Raw genomic sequence first — 26003 nt, 5'->3', positions numbered from 1 at the left:
CAGGGGCACTCAACCACTGAGCCAAATCCCCAGCCCTATTTTGTATTTTATTTAGAGACAGGCTCTCACTGAGTTCTTTAGAGTCTCTCTGTTGCTGAGGCTGGCTGTGAACTCACGATCCTCCTGTCTCAGCCTCCCAAGCCGCTGGGATTACAGGTGTGCACCACGGTGCCTGGCCAAGATCTTAAGATTCTGATGGCTTAGAAAAAAGACTCAAGACTAACAGCCAGGAGCATGTCACAGGGTCAGAGTTTAACTTCAATTCCTGGCTTTGTAAAAGATGAGAGGATCAGGGTCTTCAAGTTAAATGTCACTCACGGTTTTCTCATGTCAGGGCCCAGGGTCTCCTGTGACACAGCACTCCAGCTTGTACATACAGTAGGCAACTAACATCTCACTTCCGTAGCACTCATACCTGCAGGTACCATTTTTATAGCATTTCTTGTGTACTTCTGAAGATAATGGATTGAAACCTGGAAGGAAAATGAATGGAAAGATGATTCGTGAAGAACTATTAAAGGTCTAGTCCTTTCATTTTTGTCCAACTGAATTCCAAGGGGTCTTGGTCATAATAATTGATTTCATATTTGAAAAAAAAATGAACTAGTGCTGTGAACTGAATTGGGTTGCTTCGATTATTGTATGTTGAAATCTTAACCCTCAAGGTGTATTTGGAGATACTGTTTTTTGTAAGTAGTTTAATCTAAATGAGATCAGAAGGATAGACCTACTCCAATGGGACTGGTGGCCTTGTCCAAAGACCTTATTGGTAGAGGACACAGCAAGAAGATGGTGTTTCCAACCAGGAAGGCACCCTCATTCTCCCAAACTAAATCAGCCAGCATCTCGATTGCAGATTTCCCAGTTTTCAGAACTGTGAGAAGGTAAATTTTGTTTAAGCCATGGAGTCTGCAGTATTTTATTATCAGACCAAGTGGTTTAAGAAAACTATAATTTGGGAGTTTGCCTGAGTCATTGAGGTGATGTAATCCAAGTCATCCAGTTAGCAGCGCACGCCAGTCTCCACTCATCATTTATTTAATTATTCACTCATTATTATTTATCCTTTCTCAAATCAGATTTTATAAATCTTGTGAATCAGGGGCTGTTGAGGTACGGATTTGAGTATGATATAGATCTTCATCTCAATGAATTTTTCAGTCTGGACAAAAGGAGAAGAAACACAAAATATCTCTGAGGGGAGAAAACATGAGAAGTACCATGTGGTATTTGCAACACAGAATGATCTTGTGAGTCCAAAGGGGATAAAGTCAATTCTGAAGATCTAGGAAGTCTTATTGAAGCTCGGTGCACTTGGGCTAGGTTTACAATTTTGTAGATATGCTACTCCTTAAAATGATCAAATATTTCATATTTTCAAATGAAAGAAGGCGCTAAGAAGAAAATGATGTCATTTTTGGCCCATTTGTAGAACTTTTGAGCCAACATATATCTAAGTCATCATGTCCTAGAGGATAATTGTCCCACAGGATAAAAGAAAGGACCAGGGTTACCTAGTTGGCAAGCTAGAAGCCCTAGGGGGATCATCTGTAACACTTTTGGGAAGGTAAGGAGCAATGGTGTGTATAGTGGGCCAAGAAATTCCCATGGCGATGGCAAGCTATTGAGAATGTATAAGGCACCAAAGGGAACCTTGAAGACTGCACGGAGCTGCTGAAATGGAGGCTGTGAAACACTGACATAAACCTAAGTGGAACAGTTTCCAGTAGCAGCAGCAGCAGAAGCCTGGATCCCATTGATGCTTAAACTCAGCCTGTTGAGTCACATGATCCTAAAATCTGGTTCATCTGCCAACAGAATACTTCAGGATGCCAGAAAACTAGATGGGTATCTACGATATAAGGATCTGGGCTGATTCAGTAACATCCAGTGAAGGGAAGAATATGGACAAGGCTGACCATGCTGTCCCTCATGTCTCCTTAGTTACTACCTCATCTGACCAGACATTTCCACCACCACAGAAAACAAAGTGATTCTTTTGAAATAAGCAGTTTCAAATCTGCTCCCTCATGTACATAAGGGATTCACAAATAGTGAATTAATGATAAGCAATTTAGGTACCTTAGAAAGCTTAACAAATTATCTTACTGCTACTTGCTTGTTTTGAGCGGCATACTTAAATATGTTCTTAAATTAGAGACAGGACGATGGTGATAAAGCAGGATGGGGCATTAATCATGAAAATATAATGAGAGCTCTCACGAGTCAGGTACTTTACAGGCACATTCTCCTATTTAATCCTAGCAAGGCCCCACAGTTAGTATCACGATTTCCATTTTGTAAGTGAAGGGACAGGTCGAGAGAAGCGTCCCTTTGTCCAGCGAACACACTGGAGAGCTAAAATTCAAGCACGCAGCTTGCTGACATCAAAGCTGCCCGGTGCGTTTCCTACTTTGACAATTTAAGGGTCCTTGGTGCCAGTACATTCATCAGGTTGCTTAGTGGAATTAGATGAAGCCACCCCCAGCCCCAGGGAGATTCCATCTTACTTGCCAGGGCTTGCTGTATCCCAAGAGCAGAGAAAGGCAAACACAAGGAGGAGAGACTTCATGGCAGGGGCCTTCTGCGGTGGAGGGTGGTGGCAGCCCCCGACACTGTCAGAGAAAAGAGAGGAGGGGGGGTTGAGTGCACCCGCTTGTGCGGATCTTCAGGTCTGGGGTGTGCTCTGCTCCGGGTGCACCTGGTGTGGTGGACACTCCCAGGTGGCTGAGTTGGCACAGCTCCTCTGGGGACAAAACTGACATGTCTTTCCTGTTGGACAGCTTTTCCCCTTCATGAAGACACTGTGCTCCCACTCGCAGGTTCCATAAAAGTGCTCATGGAGCACGGAGAATGACATACCCTTTCATTTTCACAGGAACAAAATTGATTTTTGTTCCGCTTTTATTTTATAGCAAAAATAAAAACACAAAGTATAAAAAATTTGTAAAATATAAAAAAATGACAAGAAAGGAAAACTTATACCCGAGCCCTACTGTTAGTAACCTGTGTGTCTCTTAAGAAAGGTTTGTCTTTGCCTAGTTTGTTGTTTAATAGTTTTTCTTGTGTAGGAGCTTTTTCTTATTTTTTATTAATTAGTATTTTTTTGGTACAAATTTATGGGGTACAGTGAGATGATTCTATAGGTGTATACAGTGTATTGGTCAAATCAGGGTATGTTTAAGGATATAAAGTTAATATTCTTATTATTAGGGATCCTATTTTTTGTAACTTGACTCATGTACATCATTATAATTTCTTCATAAGTAATATCTAAAAATGTTGAACAATAATCCATCAAGGGCATTTTTAGCAATTGCCGCTATTTAAAACTCATTATTGAATTATAAATGGCATATAATAAACTGCAAACATAAAAGTTGGTAAGTTTTGACATACACATATACTTTTGTGAAACCATCATCACAGGATAGTGAACATATTTATTCCACCTAAGAATTCTTTATGCCTTTTATAATATTTTCTCCTTCACTTCCCAGTCTCTAGGTCAACACTGTCCTGCTGTTGCTATAGATTAGTTTGCATTTTCTTGGAATTTTATGTGAATGGACTCATGTAATGTATTTTTTCTGTTGAATTTCTTTCGCTCAGCCTAGTTGTTTCAGATTCATCCACGCTATGACATTTATCAGTTGTTTTTCATTTCTTTTTTATTGCTGAGTGATAAGGTTTGGATATACTTCTGTGTATTTTTTATTCAACTATTGATAGACATTTGATAGTTTCTAGTTTTGCTATTAAAAATAAAACTGCTAAGGATATTCACGTCTAAGTCTTGGTAGGATAAATGATTTCACATCTCATGGTTTCATTTTTTATTTTCATGGATTTGTTTTATTTTTTAAAGTTATTCAATTGACATGAAGATTATGTCCATCCAAGGAATATAATGGTGATCTGATCTATGTATGCATTGTGTAATGATGGTCACAATTAACATATACCGCTGCTCACATTGTATGTCCCCAGGACTTGTGTTTCTCGTTTCAGAGTCAAAAGAGGAGTTGGCAAAGATCTTCTCCCATTGTGTAGGTCCTTTCTTCAGTTGCTAATTGTTTCCTTTGTGTAGAAGCTTTTAAATTTGATGCCATCCCATTTATTAACTCTTAGAATTATTTCCTGAGCTTTAGTAGTCCTATTGAAATTTTTGCCCATGTCTATATGTTAAAGCATTGACCCTGCGTTTGCTTCTAGGAGTTGCATAGTTTTTGGTCTAATTTCCAGATCTTTGATCTACATTGAGTTGACTTTTGTGCAGGGTGCGATCTCGGCATCTAGCTTCATTCTTCTACATATTGAATAACCAGTTTTCTCAGCACCATAGAAAACCTACCTTTTCTCCAACATATGCTTTTGGCCTGCTTTTGTCAAGGATCACATGACTGTATTGTGTGGTTTGTCTCTGTGTCTTCTATTCTGTTCCACTGGCCTTTGTTTCTGTTTTTGTGCCAGTACCCTGCAATTTTTGTTATTATTGCTCTGTAGTATAATTTGAAGTCAGGTTTTGTGATGCCTCCAGCATTGATTTTTATTGCTTAAGCTCTTTTGGGTCTTTTATTCTTCCAAATGAATTTAGGACTATATTTTCCTAGTTCTGAGAAGAATGTCATTGGTATTTTGATGGGGATTACATTGAATCTATAGATTGTTTTGGATCTAGTACTCTCTGTCTTCTGGGTCTGACTTCCATATGTGTTACATATCAGATCAATAAAAAAGAAAGATATTTCTATTATATACCCAGATATGGGATTGCTGGATCATATAGTAGTTCTCTTTTTAATTTTTTGAGGACCCTCCATACTGTTTTCATAGCATTAACATCATTTTATATTATCAATATCAGTGTAGAATTGTTTCAATTTCTCCTTTTTCTGTCAACACTCATTATCTTTAGATTTTTGGAATAATAGTCATCCTAACAGGAGTGAAGTAATATCTTGTCATAGTTTTAATTTGAATTTCCCTGATGATTGCTGCTATTCAATGTCTTTTCATATATGTGTTGGCCATTTGTTTGTATTGTGTGAGAAAAGTCTATTCAAGTCCTTTGCCTAATTTTAATCAGTTTATTATTGTTACTGTTTTTTTTTTTTTTTCGATATTGAATTGTGTGAGTTGCTGGTATGACACCAGATGTGTCAGGATCTTGAAGAGGTATCTGCACTCACATGTTCATTATAGTATTATTCAGAAAATCTAAATTATGGGAACCACCAAAGCGTCCATCAATGTATAAATGGATGAAGAAATTGTAGTGTATTTATATGTGTATATATATATATATATGTATATAAAACATATAGGTTGCTTATATGAGAAAAATTTAATTTACTTTTGAAGTTTCAGGTGATCCACTTGCCTGAGCTTCATTATGGGGGCAGTGTGTGTAGGAGCAAATGGTCACATCTCAAATTTGAGGAGAGGAGACACACACACACACACACACACACAGTTTTCTGAAAGGCAAGACCCCAGTAACCGAAGTACCTCCAACTACTTAAAGGACTTCAGCACTTCCAATGCCATCACCCTTGGGACCAGGCATTTATGATATGGACCCCTGAGAGAGAAAAACGAAACAATTAAACCACTTCCAAACTATATAGTACCATGGGTTTTCTCACGGTTTTCTCATTCTACTTATGACCTAGAAAGATGCATAAGTAGCAGAATTATCCAATACACCAAAGAATGAAACTCACCCAGCTTAAAGGATTTTACTAAATGTTAGAGTCTGTAAACAAGTCAGGATGGCACCTGGCATTTTGCCAGAGGGAGTGGTTTGTGAAGTAACGCCAGCGAGCCATTAAGTGTGGAGATTCCTTATTGGTTGACTGCTGTATCTAGTTTATGCTAATTAAGATAAGCTGTGTGGAATGTATAAATACCTCTGTTGTCCTACAATAAACGGCTCCTACTCCTGCTGTATCAATCTACACAAGTTGCTCGTCACCCCCTCGGTTATTTTGCTGCAGCCGGACTGCGACAACTAAAGTTGAAAATAACAGGCAACCAAGCTTAGCAGTTACACCTAGAGTAACAATGACTGGAAACCAGGTAAAATGAGGATGCTTTGTAAAGTTAGCAACATCAGTGCTCACCCAGGTAGGTTGCCATTGCTCATCTTCCCTGGAACTTAAAGGTAATCTGGAGAAAAGATGAATAACTCTGAACTAACAAGCTTAAGTTTCTGTGAACAGGTGGAATGAGGCTCAAAGTAGAAATTCATTCATACAAAATGAAATTATACTTTGTAAATGTACCTGGTGAACTGATGTTCATTTTCCTTACATGACTCAAACTCTGTTATGACAAAACATTTCTATCAACCTTCCCCCACTCCTAACCTTCTTTCTTTTCTGGGTTTATTGCCATCTATCTCTTGGTCAGCTTTGAAATCTCAGCATCATCTTTCATGCTTTTTCATGCTATCAAATAAATCCTGTAATCCTAATGCTGAAATTCATCTTGCATCTCTTCATTTTCTGTAATTCTCAATACAAATGTCTCAGTCTAGTTACTGAAATAGAATAATGTTGCTTGGTCTTAATAGATTGTGTTTGTATAAAGTTATATACTTCATAAACAGGAAATAAAACTTTTGTTTTTCAAAACCATTTGGAATTTTTACACATATAAACTGCATCCTAAATAAAAAACAAAAAACCAAAAAAAAAAAAATTCAACAGCCCCCCAAATTGATAGGATGAACCAAATTCTCTGGTCCTATGAAATTATAGCTAAGATGTATATAAAATATATATATATATATATATAATATAAAGAGCTGTTTAAAAACTTCACATATACTAACTCTTATAATCGTCACAATACCACAATGTGGGTACTATTGTTATCTCATTTTATAGAAAAGAAAACAAAAATAGAAAAAATAACTCACTCAAGATAAAATATTTATTACTAGGTGGGGCTGTGATATAGTATTATAGGTGAAACAACAACGTGGTTGAGGACATAAATTGAGGATATTTGTAAATATGCACATGAAAACAGAGTAGAAGAGTTTATAAAACTTGTGTCTATTTTAACCTGATCATCTAGACAGGTAATTATCATGAATTTCCTTTTATCTACCATATTAATATTCTTATATAGACAGTGGGTTTTGAAGATTTTCAGTTTCTTTTCTTGGGGTCTGAAGAAGATAGCATGAGATTTGTCACCACCTTTTTTTCCTTAAGTAATTGAGACTTCTTTATCTTGCAGCAGATTGTCCAGTTCTTACAATATCGAACTGCATATTCATTTTTTTTGCAAGCCATCCTGCAATTATAGAATCCTGTAGAACAGCCAGTCCTAGAAAAAAAATTTCTGGCTTTGAAAAGAGAAGACAAATGATATATTGTGTTGCTTACTTGTTATTTTTAATATTCAAAATGTTTTATGAGCTAAAAACAGCAACAATAAAAAACTTTCCCAGAGGGTTAAACAATAAAAAAGAATGCAAGAGAGAAAGTGGAGATATTGCAAATAAAGACAATTGACAATTTCTTCTCTAAAGAGAGCAGATAAATGAGGTAGTAGCTAGAAGTGTACAGGGATTGAACTCAGGGGCACTTGGTCACTGAGCCACATCCCCAGCCCTATTTTGTATTTTATTTAGAGACAGGATCTCACCAAGTTGCTTAGTGCCTCACCATTGCTGAGGCTGGCTTTGAACTCATGATCCTCCTTTTAGCCTCAGCCTCCTGGATGCTGGGATTACAGGTGTGTGCCACCACACCCAGTGTGATGGAGTTTTAGTGAGGACAGTTACTGCATATTTCTGTAAGAATGAATGATCCAGCTGGAGGGTGCAAATCCATGACTCAATAAAGGTGGTTGAATTCCAGAAGCAGAGTGGGAATGGAATCCAGTGTACAGGAGGCGTTAGTCTTAAATGAGAGAATGAAGAGAAGGCAGAGTATAGCTGAAGATAAAATTAGGGGAAGAGGTCTGGTGGTGGAGAAACAGAAGTTTCCTCTGTGTTTCTATTTTCTGGGTGAAAGAAGTCATTAACTGGGAGTGACAAGGGGTCTTGGTTCCAACTCTTCTGTGCATTCAGTTATCTGAGACCTTTCTTTGCTTTCAATGTAGGTTTGTTACTATGAACTTTATATGTGAGTTTATTATAATTAGTGTCCCTGGAACTACCTTTGCAGCATCCCCTAAGATTTACTATGTTGAAATTCTGTTTTTGTTTGCCTCCAGATATTTTTAAATTTCCTTTTCATTTTTTTTCTTGTCCTGCTAGTTGTTTAGGAGCATGCTATTTAATTTTCACATACTTGTAAAATTTCTGAAATCATTCCTATTAATAACGTATAGTTTCATATCACTGCAGTTGGAGAAGTTATATGACATGATTTTAGTCTTCTTAAATGTGTTAAGATTCATTTTGCAGTAAACTACGATCTCTTCTGGACAATGTCCTTGTGCACCTAAGGAGAACGTGTATTTGCTGCTGTTGGGTGGAATGTTCTGTATGTTTGGTCCCTTTGGTCTAAAATGTAGAACAAGTCCAATGTTTGGTGTTGATTTTTCTGTCTGGATGATCTATCTGTCCACTGCTATCTGCTACCATGATTATGTTGCGGCCTTGCTTTCTCCTCATATTGATTAACATTTGCTTTATATAGTAGGTGATCTATCACTGCAGTCTAAATGAAAGTTCTCTTTGTGTGTGTGTGTGTGTGTGTGTGTGTGTGTGTGCGCGCGCTTGACTAGGTGATCCTGAAATTTATGTGAAATAGAAATGAATATAATTGTACATAAATATTTGAGATGTTCTTACAAAAGGAAAATGGAGACATCCTGCTCTATTAGATATAAAGACATTATGAATTGTCAATAATTATGATAGTGTGATACTGTGCAAGGAGTGACACATAGGTCCATGAAACATCACAGAACATATACTCACACACAGATGCTAGATCTATGACGAATATGGCATAGAAAATCCTTGAAAAAAAGATGCTGTTTTTAAAACAAAGGGTGCTGGGCCAGTTGGCTACCCATGTGGTAAAAGCAAAAAATAAATGATGAGGGGCTGGGGCTGTATGTAGCTCAGTGGCAGGGTGCTTGCCTAGCATGTGTGAGGCACTGGGTTCAAGTCTCAGCACCACATAAAAATAAGTAAATAAAATAAAGGTATTGTGCTTATTTACAACTAAAAATATATATAAAAATAAAGGTATTGTGTCCATCTCCACCTAAAAAATATTAAAAAATTAAGTAAATGATGAGCCCTTGTTTGCAAAAACCAACATAGGGTGAAGATGTGAAATCCAAATAACAGGTAAATCGGTAAGGCTTTCAGAAGATCATATCACATAATATCTTTATGAACTTAATGTAGAGAAAGTTTTTCTTAAGGAGAAACAAAATTAAAAGCATTAATTAAAATGAATTTCGATAAATTTACATTGATATCAACATTAATTTCATAAAGAGACCTCATAGAAGGAATGAAAAGACAAGTCATAGAACAAAAGGTATTTGCAAGGTATATAAAATCACTTGCATTCAGAATATATAATTAAAAACAGTATATGAGAAAATAACAAATAAATCAGTGGATAATGGGCAAAATATTTAAACAAGTACTTCAAGAATGATAATGTTAAAATTGCCAATAAACAAATGAAAATATCCTAAATTTTATCAGTAACCCAAATTCAAATTTAAACTACACTGAGTTACTCCTGTACATCTGTTATAAATAAATAGCAGCCTGATGATATAAACTACTAATGCGATATAAACCAGTAAGAGCTCTTCTATGCTGTTAAAGGGAGTATAAATTTGCTCAACTAATCAGCAAATTCTTTGGCATTATTCCCCAAACTGAAGATACACATCCCCTAAGAAAAACACTTTCATTCTTTAGTATATACCTAATAAAAATGTGTGCACCCAATTAAAAAATAAATGAATAGATGGAGACTGAGTAGAGGAAGGAGATCAGGGAGAGGGAGGAGGGGAGGGAGAGGGAGGAGGGGAGGGACAGGGGGCAGTACTGGGGACCAAAACAGAGGAAATTATGTCATGTGCATTTATGAATATTTTACAATGAATCTCACAATTATGTAAACTATCATGTACTCATAAAAGCGTAAATTAAAAACCTGCAAAATATAAAAAGAAAAAAGTATGCATATGTACAATCAGAATAATTTAAAAATGTTTATAGTAGTAATAGTGTTGATAACCATCGAAACCTGGAAACAATCTAAGTCTTCTTCAACAGAAATATTCATAAATAAATTGTGGCATATTGCTATGATGAAACACTATGTAGTATTAAAAATAATGCACTATAGTTGCACACAGCCACATCAGTGAGTTTTGTAAATGTAATGTGCAGTAAAATAAACCAGATGCAGAAGGTGAATTCTATATGTTCTGTTTATGTAAAGTTCAAAGCAAGTAGCAAGACCACACAGCAGTGTGTAGACTGCCCAGGTGACCAACACGGCCATCCTTGTTCTCAGCCTCCTCATTTGTTTGTCTACCCTTCTTTGTGATTAGCGTGGGGATGGGGATGGGACTCTTGGGGAGAACTTCTGGCAGCATACTCCTGGCTGACATTGAAAGAAGTACCACCTTTTAGTTCTTGTGTAATTCAGCAGGTTTGGATGTGATGTCTAGAACAATAGCTATCTTTAGACCAGGAGCAGGACTAAAGATAAATTGGACACCCTTCTAACACTTGGTGTTGCTAATCTGTTGAGCTAATGAGTTTTAGAACTGTCTGATTTTGGGATTCCTTGTTATGTGAAATCATAAATTTTACTGAAGGCTTCCAAGTCTGGGTTGTCTGTGACTTGAATCTGAAAACTTACTCACTTGACACAGTAAGTATGTCCAGTAAAATATTTTTTAAAAAACAATGTTCAGGATAAGAGAAACTACTTGAAATTTGTATCTGATAAGGATTTAGTATAAAAAATACACAAAGAACTCATAATCCAATAACAAAAAGGCAACCCAATAAAAATGGGCCAGTGATTTGGATAGACATTTCTCTAAAGAAGGTGTACCAATGGACAATCAACTTATGAAAGTATCCTCACTCTTCACAAATTAAAACTACAATAGGATATTGTTTCACACCAACTAGAATGACAGCCATGACCAACCAGAATGACATAGAACAGCAAATGCTGGTGAGGCTGTAGAGACACTGAAACTTTACATTGCTTAAGGGAATGCAAAATAAAGCACCCAGCTGTGGAAAGCACCTTAGCGATCCCCCAGAAAGCTGAACATAGAATCACTGTCTAACACAGCAATTGTAATTTTAGATTTATGTTTGCACAAAAACGTGGGCACAAATATCCTGAGTAGCTTTATTGACAAAAACCCTCAAAGTGGAACCATCCATGTGTCCATCAATGGATGAACAGAATATAGTATATTCATATAGTGAAATATTTTTCATCAGTAGAAAGCAATGAAGTACTGATACGTGGAAGATCCTTGAAAAATGCTAAGTGAAAGGAGGCAGAAAGGGTGGTGGGCTGTAGGATCCTATTTGTATTATATGTCCAGAATGGGCATATACAAAAAAAAAAAAAAGTAGGTGAGTGGTTGCCAAGGCCTGGGAGACAGGGAGAATGGATAGAGTTTCTCTTTGGGGTTATGAAAACTTCCTGGAATTAGACAAAGGTGGTGGCCGCAGACCTTTACAAACACTCTGAAAGCCACTGAACGGTACACTTTATAACAGTGAATCTTGTCTCAATAAAAACATAGAAAACAATAACAATGAGAAAAATCTTAAATTGTGAGGCATCAAACTGCTCTAAGGGAATTTGTGCATCAGAAAAACAAACAAATAAATAAATAGATAATAATACAAATCCAGGTGTGTGAATTTGTTATATAACACTGGCAAATTTTAAAATTAATTGGAGATTGATTATTCAATAAACATATTTATAGATTTGATTAGTTATTTCATTACAAATTAAGGTATACTATTAATTTCCCCCAGACATAAAATAATTTCCACATAATGTAGATAAAACCATGAAAATTTTAACAGACTTGAAGCCTAGGCCCTTGCCCCGACCAGTGGCAGGAATTCTGAGGACCAGCCGTTAAGGTGGAGCACACACCCCCTCACCCTGCCACCTGCTGCCTTCTAGTTACTCCTTTCTCATTTTCTCAGTTCTCCAGATTTCCTTTGTTCTGCCTCCTACCATCTTCAGGTCAAGCAGAGCCTTGAAGTTAAAGTTTGTAGGTTAAGTTACTAAAAAGAAGCCCCCCCCCCCTTGATATTGACCTTGACACCAGCCCCCCAGCCCCCCCAGCAGCCTTCATGCTGCAGTGATGTCTGACCTTGTTTATTTTCAAACTCTTGGAAGACCTTCCATTCCCTTTCTTTTGTTTCAGTCACAGGAATGAAAACCCTCTGTCTTACCTGGGGGGACGACAGACAACAAGATGAGGACTCCCAGGACGGAAAGCAAGACCCTCATGGAGGAAGAGGTAAGCTATAATCAGTGGCTGTGATGAAGAGAAGTTCTCAAGAGGTGTGCTGCTGTCTGATTATTGAACCTTCAGGAACAAGAACATTATTATGTTCCAGTGAGACTCTTCAGGAGATAGCACAGAAAGGGCACGGCTATCAGTCACTCAAAGAACATCTGCTGAGTGCCCACAGGGTGTGGGCCAGGGTGGTCAGAGGGCCCAGCCCGAGGGGCTCTGTGAAGCAGGAGAGAGAGTCTGTTAACAATTGACATTATCTACCGTTTCTGGAGGAACTACAGAAGATAAAGTAACATTTATGGAGTAAAATTATGCACTTTATTGCCCTAATAATAGAGAAGAACTAGAAGTAACAGCATGCCAACTTATTAATATTTTTTGGGGGTATACATTAGCCCACTTGAGCAATGACGTGAAGGTACACACAGGCTGGTGAGGTATAAAAAGCTTTGGTTTGTAAATGAGTTTTGTAAATGTAATGTGCAGTAAAATAATTGGACTTTCTGTCCAAGCTCTAAATGAGATCCACCAACTTGTGTTTAAGTATTAGTGAACACAGAGTCTTTACACTTCAGCTGTATGTAACACGGGAAGCCAAAGAAAGAAGAGAGAGCCTTAGGGGACCTGCCGCACACTTAGGAATGCAAACGATGTGCAAAACCAGTGGTGCTGCCAACGGAGTGGATCTCTGACTAAATGGCACCCGCGACTTCTTTGACAACAGAGATGAACATAAGGGAACCGAGAGCAGTGTGGGTGGCCAGGAAGGCTTCAGGAGGGCCTGTGAACGCATCTGCACCCCTGGTCTCCTAGGGCCCTCATGACATTCCGGCTGGCCTCATTCTGGGTCTGTACTTTCCAGCACCAAGAAGGAAGCCAGCGGTCTCCTCCCAGGGTGCTCCTTGGGCTTTAGGGTTTCAGAGAATGGAACATGAAGTCGTGTGGTCTAAGCAGTCCTCTGGGGCTGTTGAGACTTTGAAAGTGACCTGGTGAGCTGAGTGGGGGCTGAGGGATGGAGGGGAGCCGTGGTACCACTGCTGGAGCTCCTGGAAGAGGCCGAGTCAGGGAATAAAAGTGCTGGGGACGATTCTCCAAGTCTGGGTCCACCTTCTTTCTCTTCTCAAAAGGCTGGAGCCGCCCCCAGCTGCCTAGAAACTGAGTGGACATGGAGGTCACTGCACTGCACCAGGGTGTGTGCTAGTTATTGAACACTGTTCTATTCTCCAAAATCAGACTGGTCTAGGATCGTTATCATACCTGATCATGAGTCCTAAATTTCATGATTTTTCTCATGCATCTGTGAGTTCTTGGTTTCTTGATCACAAGGAAAAGTTTGGAAGCATAGTTTACATGGCAGAGCAATACAGTTTTTTTTTTTTTTACTTTAAGTACTTTTTTAGTTATACATGGGCACAATATCTTTATTTTGTTTATTTATTTTTATGAGGTGCTGAGGATCGAACCCAGTGCTTCACATATGTGAGACAAGCGCTCTCTCACTGAGCCACATCCCCAGCCCAGAGCAATAAAAATTTATGAGGACAAATTAATTGAAGTCCTTTAGGGAGCACAAAGGGCAGAATGTTCAGTGACTTTTTGACATTTTCTAAAAACATTTGTTTCCCTGCTTGATAGATCTGGAGCTGGGCAGCAGGCCTGGAATGCTGCCCAGGAAGCCCATGAACATTGTGTGATCCCTGGGCCGGCAACTGGGGACATCAAAGGAAGGGTGATTGCATTCCGGGGGTGAGGCAGTGGACGGCCGGTTAAGTGTGGAAAAGTACTGCACATTGAGCAGCAGCCTGAAGGAGACACGGTGCTTCGACCAATGTGGTTTCTCAAAAGAACACAGAGTAGAGAATCAGGTAGATATCAAGGTATCAAGCACACATCGTTACAGAAGGAGACAGAAGCGAACTTGCCCTGACACAGTGGGTTGGGCCTAGGAATCCTCGGGTTTTACTGAGAATAGCTTTCTAGAAGGGTCCTAGATAGTCAACAAATAACGTCAATCAAGTACTCGTTGTTTACTTTTCTTCCCTCTGGTCTGCAATATCAGAATCTTGGAGGCTATGGTGGATTAATTATCTTTTCCTCCTTGTTGCAATTTAAAAACATATTTTCCTCTTTACCGTCTGTGAATAAATCCCCATATGTTAAAAACAAACACGAAATTCCTTCCTTGTGTCAAGTGTGCTTTTTACTCAACACCCCAGCTTTCCTGTTTCTTCTTGGGAAAATAAAGTTCTGGATGCTCTATTTCTACCTCTTTATCCTTCATTCACTGCTTTTTTGAAAGTTATAGATAGATTATTTTTATGAATATTATTCAGAAAGAGGAAGGCAGCTAAATATTCCACATATATGTAGATTTTTGAGAAATGTACTTATTCTGTCTTAAATTTCCCCCCCCCCATAGTTTAAACATCATTTAGTTTCCACTTAAGTAAAATCCTGACTTTCTCTAGGACAGAGACAGTAAGCTTCTCATTCATTTTTCACCCACAGGTTTTTGACATTTTCCCACATTTTTCTTTTCTTTCTCCCCCATTTTTCTATTGAAAAAACTTCTGCTAAATCACTAATAAACTTTTCTTGTATAAAATAAATTCATATATACATGTAAATATATGCCTATATACTGTGTGCATATTTTGTTTTTCATTATTGTTCTTATTTGTGTATTTTTTATTTAAAATTTAGAAAACCAATAAGGTTATCAATATAATAATGGGAATAACATATTACTCTGTTGGTCAGTTTTTTTTTTTTGTCATTGTGCCTCAAATACCTGACAAACACTATTTAGAGAAGGACAAATTTATTTTGGGCCATGGTTTCAGGGGTCTAGTCCATGGTTGGTGGATTCCCTTGCTCTGGACCCAACGTGAAGCAGAGCACCATGTGGAAGGGTATGGTGAAGGAGTGCTGCTCCATTCATGGCTGCCAGGAAGCAGAGAAAGGGGCCACGGGGAAGAGAAACCTTCCAGGGCAGCCCCCAGTGACAGACCTCCTTCAGCCACATCCCACATGCCCACAGTTACCACCCAGTCAGCCCGTTCAAAGTAGGATGGATATTTATTTCAGAGATTCAAGGATGGCCTAATCTACACAAATCAATATATGTCATTCATCACATAAATGAAATTAAGGACAAAAATTACTTAGTTATCTCAATAGATTCAGAGAAAGCCCTTGACAAAATTCAGCACCTATTCATGATAAAAATAGTGAAGAAACTAAGATAGAAGGAACCTATCTCAACACATAAAGGCTATTTACAAAAAATCCAAAGCAAACCTCATAGTAAGTGGGGAAAAACTAAAAGAATTCCCTTTAAAATCTTGGAAAAGACAAGGATGTCTGCTCTCACAATTCCTATTTAATATAGTGCTAGGTATTCTTCTAGCCAGAGCAATTAGAGAAGGAAATTAAAGGGGAAAAATGGGAAAGGAAGAAGTCAAATTATCACTTTTTGTATATTGATACAATCCTTTACTTAGAAAGTTCAAAAACTCTACCAAAAGACTGCTAGAGCTAATAAGCAGACTTGGCAAAGTAGCAGGTTACAAAATCAATACACAAACATCAATAGCTTTCCAATATACCACAATTAATCTGCTGAGAAAGAAATCAGGAAAAATTTCATTCACAATAGCTTCAGAAAAATAAAATACTTAGGAATAGATCTATCCAAGGAGGTGAAAGACTTATATAATGAAACTATAGAAAATTGAAGAAAGAAATTGAAGACCTCAGAAGATGGAAAAACCTCTCAAATTCATGGGTAGGCAGAATTAATATTGTTAAAATGGGCATACTAACCAAAGCAATATAGACATTCAAAGCAGTCCTATCAAAATACCAAGGACAATCTTCAAAGAACTAGAAAAAGGTCCTAAAATTAATTTGGAAGAATAAAAGACCCAGGATAGACAAAGCAATTCTAAGCCAAACAAAATAAAACAATCAAACAAACAAAAAGCAATGCTGGATGCCTCACAATACTTGACTTCCAATTATACTATAGTAACAAAAATTGCATGGTATTGGCATGACCACAGACACATAGACCAATGGTACAGAATAGAAGACACAGAGACAAACCCACCTAGATAGAGTCATCTGGTACTTAACAATGGTGCCAAAAACATAATGGAAGAAAAGGAGCATTTTAAACAAATGGTGCTGGGCAAATTGGTTCTCCATATGTGGAAGAGTGAAACTAGACCCTTATCTCTCACCCTGCACAAAAGTCAACTCAAAAGAGACCAAAGACTTTGGAATTGGACCAGAAACTATGCAACTCCTAGAAGAAAATGTAGGGTCAATACTCCAGTATATAGGCACAGGCAACCACTTTCTCACTAGAACGCCTAAAGCTCAGGATACAACGCCAAGAGTTAGTAAATGGGATGGCATCAAATTAAGAAGCTTCTACACAGCAAAGAAAATAATTAGGAATATGAAGAGATAACCTACAGAATATGAGAAAATCTTTGCTAGCTGCTCTACTGACAGAGGATTAATATTTAGAATATATACAGAACTGAAAAACTTAACCCCCCCAATTAATAAATGGGCAAATGAATTAAACAGACATTTCTCAAAAGAAGAAATACAAAGGCCAACAAATATATGAAAAAATGTTCAAGATCATTAGCAATCAGGAAGACGCAGTCAACACTACACTGGGTTTTACCTTACTCCAGTCATAATAGCAGTGTTCAAGAAAATAAATAACAGCAAGTGATGGAGAGAATGTGGAGAAAAAGGAACATTTTTATATTGTTGGCGGGACTGTAAACTAGTACGACCGCTATATAAGTCAGTATGGAGTTTTCTTAAAACACTACAGTAATAGTGGAACCATCATATGATCCAGCTCTACCCCTCCTCATGTTTATCCTGAAAAATTAGAGTCATCCTACTACAGTGATACATGCATACCCATGTGTATAGCAGCACAAGCCACAGTAATCAAGCCATGGTGCCAGCCTAGGTGTCCATCAAATGATGAATAGATAAAAAAAATGTGGTCTATACACACAATGGAGTCTTTTTCAGCCATAAAGAAGAATGTAATATGTCATTTGCAGGGAAATGGATGGAACTAGATACCAGGATGTTAAATGAAATAAAACTCAGAAGGTCCAGTGACTTATGTTTCTTCTCATATGTGGAAGCTAGAGAAGAAAAAGGAAAATAAAGTTGGGAACAGATCTCATGGAAATCGTAGGGAGATCAGTAGAGGAAAGGGATTAAAGGGTGGGGTTAGGTATCGGAGGGGGGGAGTTCTGGGGAGTGATAGTGGCCAAATTATATTGTTACATCGTATGCCTGTAGAGGTACACAAATCCCATCATTATGTATAACTATAATGCAATAAAATGTGGAAAAAATAAAACAAAGGAGAAAAAGCAAAGGAAAAAATACAAAGTAGGATGGACTGATCAGGTTATAGCTTTATAATCTAGTAATTTCAACTCTGAACATTTTGCATTAACACAGGGCTTTGAGGGGGAAAACCTCACATCCAAACCATAACATTCTACCACTTAAAAGAGTATTGCTATTTTGGTTTATTTATTTTCCATCAAATTTCTCTCTCTCATAATTCACTTTTAACTTTAATTTTACGAATACTAGTTTATTATGAATATTTTCCCATGTCTTTTTAGAATATGCTAAAACAGTAATTTTAATTTCTACATGCTATTCTACTTTGTGAATTTCCATAATATATGTGATAATTCTTATATTTTTGGTGTTGTTTTGTTGTTAGGCAGTTTTCTCAGGCTTTTTATATCAGAGTGGATGATGTTCTACAAGCCTCCAGGAAACATACTGCACAAGGTAGCTCTTCCTCTCTGTGCAACTGAAACAGTAGCTCTAACCTGGACATTTTACTGAGCCTGGGGAAAAAAAATCCAACTGTTTACCTGACATTTATGCATGGGTGTGCACTAAGCAACTCAAATAGAACACTTGATTACTACCACCTTCCCTAGTAAAACTCACTCTCCTTTCCTCTCCCTCTCAGTGAAGAATACTTCCATGCACCTACCAGCTTTGGTAGGACAAAACAAAATAAAAACTCAGGTGACATATTTGAATCTTAATTATTATATATAATTATGAAATTATGATTTCATAATTCCTTTGGTCAATTTAACTCTGTCTTTAAAATGCATCTGGAGACAAACCTTTTCATCTAACAGTGTTTGGTCTCTATAATTGGGAAACCTTTCCTCACCGCCTCTGACACTGCGGCCTTTTCCAAGTCACCTGTCTTCCTGGAAACAGTCCCCCAGCTGGTCTCTGTTTTGATTATTGGTTTTCATATTCTATGCCCAGCCACCCAAGTAATGTCTTAAACACGTAAATTAATTCCCACTACTTCCTATGGAAACCTAAGGTTTGCTCGTTTTACCATACGTAGGGTACAGTCGGTCGGTCTTTTTACATGGCCTCCCTGTGATGTCCTCCCTCATCTGGTTGAGGAGTATTTCTGCAACCTCTTTTGCTGCTGTTTCTTCTCTTTCATTCTGTTCTACTCCTTCTGGTCTCCTTGTTCTTCCTTAAGCACACCAAGGTAATTTCTACCCCTACTTTGCCTTTGCTCCTGCTGTTGCCTCTGCAAACTCTTCTTCCCCAAGATGTTCCCACAGAACCTCATCTCCCCGTTTCATTCACGCTCTGTGTCTGCGTCACCATCTTGGTGAAGCCTTACCTGATCATTGCCACAGTCCAGCTGCAGCAAAATAACCCGGGGGTGACGTGCAACTTGTGTAGATTGATACAGCAGGAGTGGGAGCTGTTTATTGTAGGACAACAGAGGTATTTATACATTCCACACAGCTTATCTTAATTAACATAAACTCAATACAGCAGTCAACCAATCAGGAATCTCCACACTTAATGGCTCACTGGCGTTACTTCTCAAACCACTCCCTCTGGCATTTTGCCAGGCGCCATCCAGACTTGTTTACAGACTCTAACAGATCATGAATAGATTCTGAAATAAGATTGATAGCACAAGGACTAGCTTTCTGAGGCAAGATGATTACACTGGAAGTGCACAACCATGAGCTGTATCCCCCAACACGTACATACAGAAGTTAAAACACAACCCATTCCTTCCTAACACTTGGGATAAGGAAACATGAAAGTTAAAATGAACTATTCACACCTGAAAACATTATAACAACATAAATCAAATCCTGAAGGATAGAACCAAGGGGACTTTTGTGTTTTTAAATGCATTTACTAGAAGTCATGAAAGTATGAAAATAAATTAGTATAGTGTTCAGCTAAAGAATCAAAAGAACAGAAAATAAAAGATACAAAATAGAAAACAGTAAACAATACAAAATAGGAAATACAAAATAGAAAACAGTAAACAATACAAAATAGTAATACAAAATAGGAAAACAGTAAACAAAGACAGTATCATACAAAAATAAAAGAGAACACAAAACAAAGCAAGAAACATATAATTTCCCTCTGTATTTGTTGTTGAGACTTGTTTTATGGTTTATTTTTATTTTATGGTTTATCTTAAAGAATATGAATTCTGCATCAGTTGGGTGAAATGTTCTGTAGGCTGTTAGGTACTTTTGGCATACAGTATGGTTTACTTACTCTAATGTTTCTTTGCTGAGTTTTTGGTCCAAATGATCTGTTCATTGATGGAGTGGGATATTGCAGTCCCTCGCTATTGTTGTGTTGGAGTCAGTCCCTCCCTTTTCATCTAACAGTGTTTGGTCTCTATAATACAAAATAGTAATACAAAATAGATGTGGTACTTCAGCAGGGAGTGCCTATGTGTTTATCGTTGTTATTTCCTCTATTGACTGGATCTTCACACGGTGTCCTTTGTCTCTTTTTGTAGTTTTGACTTAAAGTCTATTTTATCAGATACAGGTGTACCTTCCACTTACATTGGGCTTTCATTTGCATGGAATACCTTTTCCAACTCTTCACTTTCAGTGTGGGTGTGCTTTTATGGTAAAGTGAGAAGATGCACCCCTCAGACTCAGTGGTGGTGCATGCTGATGGCAGCAGAGGGCAGAAGGGTAGGGTCAGGGATGAGCTCCAGGACTCAGGGGCAAGTTTGTTTGTTCCTCTGGTCCTGGGGCTGTCCTCCCACTTCTTGAACCACCTGTCTGTCCCCTGCAGTGCAGGGTACCCATGGGCTTGGGTGCTGCGGTCACAATCACATGTCTGGGTCTAGTTGGGTATGTGAGGCTGCAGCCTTTTGTGCAAGTGTAGTGGAACCCCAGGGCTGGGGAGGTGCTGAGGCACCTCTGTGGCACGACATACTCTGGAGTTCTCAAGGTGGTACTGGATTGCAGCAGCTGGGACTCAGAGGTTGGGGGCAGACAGTGGGAGTCCTTCTACGAAGCAAAGCTACTGTGCAGACCCTGGTAACTCCCTTAACTGGACCCGTGACAGCTTTGGAACTCTCCTGCAGCGAGGCTCGCTGTGGATGTGCAGTGGCACCTGCTGAGACTTGCCTTCCACTCTTTTTCCTATAATGGGATGTCCCCTGGAACGTGGGTCATGTTTGCTAGGGAACTTTTCTACCTGTTATGGTTTGGATCTAGGAACATCCTCCCAAAGCTCACACATCATGTGATGCAATAATGATCGGAGGTGAGGAGATTGGATGCTGAGAACTGTCACCTTGATGGCGGATTATTCCATTTGGTGGATTCATCATTTGAATGGACTGATGGGCGGCAATTGGAGGCAGGTGGGAATGGTTGGAGGAAGTGGGCCATTGGGGGCCTAGCCTTGGTCTGTATCCATTCCTGGCCCCTTCCCTTCTCTTTGTCTCTTTCTCTCTCTTTCTGCTTCCTGACTGCCATGAACGGAGCACCTTTCCTCCACCATGACTTCCTGCAATGGAGTCAGCCAGCCGTGATTCGAGACCTGGAAACCTCGAGCCAAATGCCTTCCTCCTCCTTCCGGTTGCTCTTGGCAGGTGTTCTGGTCACAGCAATGAAAACAGGACTAACACAGGCCTCTGTGCTGCTAAAATCCCCAGGCTTCCCCTCTCTCCCTTGCCGAGTCCCGGTGCTCACGGGTGCTCACTGTGACATGTGGCTCTTCATTTGTTGTTTTGGTTCTTCTCTGTGGAGGAGACCCCACTGGTCACCTCTGTTTGGTATGTATTCTTCTGATTCTCTCCCACCCCCATTGTTGTTGTTTTTCTTTCCCTTACCTATTTGTTCTTGCTCAGAGATGAAGAACAGGGATCACAGTAGACTCGGAGTTTCATTAATCTTCCTTGAATAACTGAAGGAAGTTTCTAGTGGAGAAGGAGCAACAGGTGATGATGATTTTGTTTTTCACTCCAGTTGAAAATTGGGGGCTTTAATAAAGGGAAGATAATTTCATTTTGGGAAGTAATTTGTATTCTAATATTTTGGGGATTTAGTATGTCTTTGAAAAGATTCAATCTTTGAACTTTAGTCTCAAAATTTAATTTCTTTCTAGAAATTTTTTAAGGAGAGGAGTTACATTCAAATATGGGGAGTTCTTTTTGCATTTAGCTTTTTATTACAGGGGAATACTTATGACAAAAGTATCTCTTGTTTTTTTTATTAGTGCATATTAATTATACAGGGGGTTCACTGTGGCATATCTGTATGTGTACATAACACAAGTTGATCAGTCTCTCCCAGTACTTCCCCTTCCCCTCACTCCCTCCCTCAGGTCCCCTTCCTCTACCCTAATGGTCTCCCTTCTATTCCTTTTATTTCCATGAGAACACTTTTTTTCCTTCTCTTTTTGCCCTCCGGCTTCCACAAATAGAAGAAAACATATAATACTTGTTTTTCTGAGTTTGACTTATTTTGCTTAACATGATGCTCTCCTGTTTCATCCTTTTTATTGCAGTTGACACAATTTCACCATTATTTATGGATGAATAAAATTTCATTGTGTTTATATACTATGTTTTCTCTATTAATTCATACTTGACAGACACCTAGTCTCGTCCTGTAACTTGGCTATTGTGAATTTTGCTGCTATAAAGATGAGAATGCATATTTCTTCAAAGTATGCTGTTTTAAATTATTTTGGATAAATACTGAAAAGTAGTATAGCTGGGTCATATGGTGGTTCCATTCATAGTCTTCTGAGGAATCTCCATATTCATTTTCATAGTGGCTGTACTAATTTTATTTTCCTACCAAGACTGTGTCAGGGTTCCTTTCCCCCCACATCCTCATAGAGTTTATTGTTATTTGTATTCTTGATGGCTGCCTTTCTAATTGGAGTGAGATGAAATACCAATATAGTTTTTTTCTACATTTCCAGAGTAAATGTAAATAAAAGTGTAAATAAAATAAAAATAAAATTTTTATTTTAACAACAGTTTGTAGGAAATGCTGCAAAATTATGTTCAGAACAGCTTTCAACATTTATTTACACACTTAGACATGTTAAAGGTTCACATCTTAACAATTTGATACCTCAGTAAGCACTCTATACAGACAACTTAGCACTGTGGATGAACTGGATTTACTTATATGTTTATCAGTAAAATATAGAACATGCTAACTAATTTATTTTTGTCTACATAGAAAAGCAACACTGATAGTCAACCTTTAAATAAAAGTCTGAACCTATTACTTAGCCATTTTGCCTGGCAGTAGAAGTGAGTATCAACTAAAGGTTGTTGTTCAGAATTAGAAATGTGCAAGATAACTGCAAATTTATTTATTACTACTAGTTTATTTCATCACACGAACACCTGAATAACAATAATAAAGGGACATTTTTCAGGTACATTTTTCCCTATAACACGGAAAACATTTTTTTTTCCAGTGCTGGGGATTGATCTCAGGGCCTTGTGCATCCTAGGAAAGTGCTCTACCACTGAACTAAATCATCAGCTCACTTTTTTCCTTTATGATGGAGAAAATAATATTTACTATTGTACAGAGCATAACATTTGACTTTGTCATCCCATAGTAGTTTGGATTTGTTTTTCCTGTATGGCTAAAGACTTGAACAGTTTTCACATAATTATTGGCCTTTGTATTTCTTTTGAGAGGCATCTGTTTAGTTCATTTACCCATTTATTGATTGGGTTATTTGGAGTTTTTATTGGTGCTGAGTTTTTGGAGTTCTTTTGGAGTTCTTTATATAGTCTGGATATTAATCTTCTGCTAGAAGAGTAGCTGGTAAAGTTTTTCTTCTCTTCTGTAGGCTCTCCCTCTATGCTCTTGTTTTCTTTGCTGTGCAGAAGCTTTCCAATTTGATGCACCGACTCAATAATTCTCTTTTATTTTCTGCCTGTATGTTGGACAGAACACTGAAAGAATAAATCAAAGAAGACAACTGAAGAAGGAAAGACCTTCCACATACATAGGCAGGCTAAATTAATATTGCTAAAATGGCCATACTACCGAAAGCTATACAAAAGTTCAATATGATCCACATCAAAATACCAACAACACTCCTCTCAGAACTAGACAAAACAATCCTAAAGTTCATATGAAGAAAAGATGCAAAATAGCCAAAGCAATCCTGAGCGAGGGTAACAATGCTGGAGTTATTGCAATACCCAACTCCCAATTGTACCACAGAGCTCTGCTAACAAAAATAACAATGCTACAGGCATGGAAACGGAACAGCACCGAGGACACAGACAAGCCCACATAGCTACAGTCATCAGATTCTTGACCAGGATGCCAAAAACGTAAGTTTGAGAACAGTCTCTTTAACAAATGATGCTGGGAAAACTGGACATCCATATGGAACACTGAATCTAGACTCCTATCTCTCACACTGCACACGTCAGCTCAGATTGCATCAAAGGCCTAGAAAAGACAGCCAGAAACTTGACAGTTGCTAGAAGAAAACAGGGGAAACACTTCCATCTGTAGACTTATGAACCATCTTCTGTAACAGGGTTGCTAAAGAATCTTAATGTTGCTATTTAATGTGCTATGTTCCATAATGTGGCAGCTACATTTTGAAATGTTTGAAATGTTTTGAAATGTTTGAAATGAAAGGCAATAAGAAGCAAATTTTAAACTGAGTATAGTGTGATTGGTAAAGATTTAATCAATATATTATCCTGAGACCAAGTTCTCAACTGCGCAAGAGTAGTCCTAAGAGGACACTGGAAAGAATAATGGTTATTAAAAAACAGATCCAGAAAGATGGGATTAAAGTTAATTCAGGAGGACTCCGATGTTGCCTCTGTTTAGGGAGATAACTTACCTTCTCCTGATTCATTGAATTGACTTTGTGGTAAAGAAAACGAGAAGGCTTGAAATTTATTTATGTGATAATTTGGCCTCATTCTCCAAGAGTCATTCCATTTTCTTGGGACTCATGTCATGTACCACCCCTGGTCTCTTCCTCACTCTTTAATTTTCTTAGCTCTAGAAAGTGGTATTGTGCAATGGTGTAGTTGGAAAGAACTAATTTGGCATGCTAAATTCTCAGCTCCTCTGGGCTCCAGCTTCCCTATTCCTCCTGATGAGCCTACTTGTAGGGTGCAGGTTCTCTATTTCTCCAGAAGTAGGGTATAGTGAAGGGGATCTCTCCGGTTCAGGTTCACTACTGGCATGACTGGGGATAAGTAGAGTCCCTTGGTACTGATCATAATCCCAACAAAGAGAATCCTGAACTCCATAATCCTAAATGTCAAAACCCCGAAAGATCAAAATCCCTAAGATTTAAAAATCCTAAGTCTAAAATCCTGAAAAACTAAAATCCTTGATATTGAATCCTGGAAGCTGAAATTCCCTTAGCCAGGATCAGGCTGTAAAAAAGGGATAAAAAGCTGAATCCTGGGGAAAGGATTGGAAATGCAATACAGCAATGAAGAAGACCTTGATTTAAAAATGCCTCCTTTGCCTGAATTTTCATTCCTTCTAACAGATGAGATTCCAGAAGCTTTCAGTGAATTAGCCCGAGGAAGCCATTAATTACTGAGTGCTTCGAAACAATTTTGTGCTTAGTAGAATTAGGAAGACACTTATGAAATGGTATTGCTGTTCAATCACTAATATTTCTGCCATTTTGGTCTGTATATGGGAACATGCAGAATGATTTCCATGTACACAAAACAATTTAGAAGCATGACACAGAAGATAGAAAAATTAACTAGGAAATGCTTATATTGGTGTATGCTGACTCATAAAAGAATATCAAAAGGAGAGACCTCATCTAGAAAATCAATGTGACATTTTCTCTGAGAACGGCCATGCTGTGAAGGAAAATATGGTAGGTGTTCATCACATTGTAACACTTCCACACAAAGTTAATATTCACAATTCTGAAGGTTGGTCAGCTCTCAAGGACTACCTTCACACAAATGCCCACAACCTATTTGACTTTTTTCCTGTCAAAATTTCTTTTTAGTTTTTTTTTTAAAGTTTTTTCCCTACTAATTTAAATTGTCAGCATTTAAAAAAATAATTTTCTATGGCCACAGAAATCTTTGCATCATT

General features: G+C 38.1%; 2 protein-coding genes across 2 annotated transcripts; both read right to left on the bottom strand.

Annotated features, from left to right (window-relative positions):
* Nucleotides 1-330: 330 nt before the first annotated feature.
* On the bottom strand, nt 331-6141 carry Defb134 (defensin beta 134). Its single transcript, XM_046459343.1, has 2 exons — nt 6126-6141; nt 331-473 (listed from the first exon to the last, which is right to left on the bottom strand). The coding sequence occupies exons 1-2, from the start codon at nt 6139-6141 to the stop codon at nt 331-333; spliced, it is 159 nt and encodes a 52-aa protein (XP_046315299.1).
* Nucleotides 6142-7160: 1019 nt separating this feature from the next.
* On the bottom strand, nt 7161-12715 carry Defb131b (defensin beta 131B). The gene is made up of 2 exons (XM_046459342.2): nt 12455-12715; nt 7161-7360 (listed from the first exon to the last, which is right to left on the bottom strand). Exons 1-2 carry the CDS (start codon nt 12510-12512, stop codon nt 7161-7163), a joined length of 258 nt encoding a protein of 85 aa, XP_046315298.1. The 5' UTR covers nt 12513-12715.
* Nucleotides 12716-26003: the final 13288 nt, after the last annotated feature.

This window comes from Marmota monax, unplaced genomic scaffold (genome assembly GCF_021218885.2).
Source record: "Marmota monax isolate L192 unplaced genomic scaffold, Marmota_monax_Labrador192_F-V1.1 WCK01_AAM20220418_F8-fsc00288, whole genome shotgun sequence".
NCBI classification, from domain to species: Eukaryota; Metazoa; Chordata; class Mammalia; order Rodentia; family Sciuridae; genus Marmota; species Marmota monax.
Note: the sequence above shows the minus strand (reverse complement) of the source record. Positions and strands in the feature narration are given on the sequence as shown.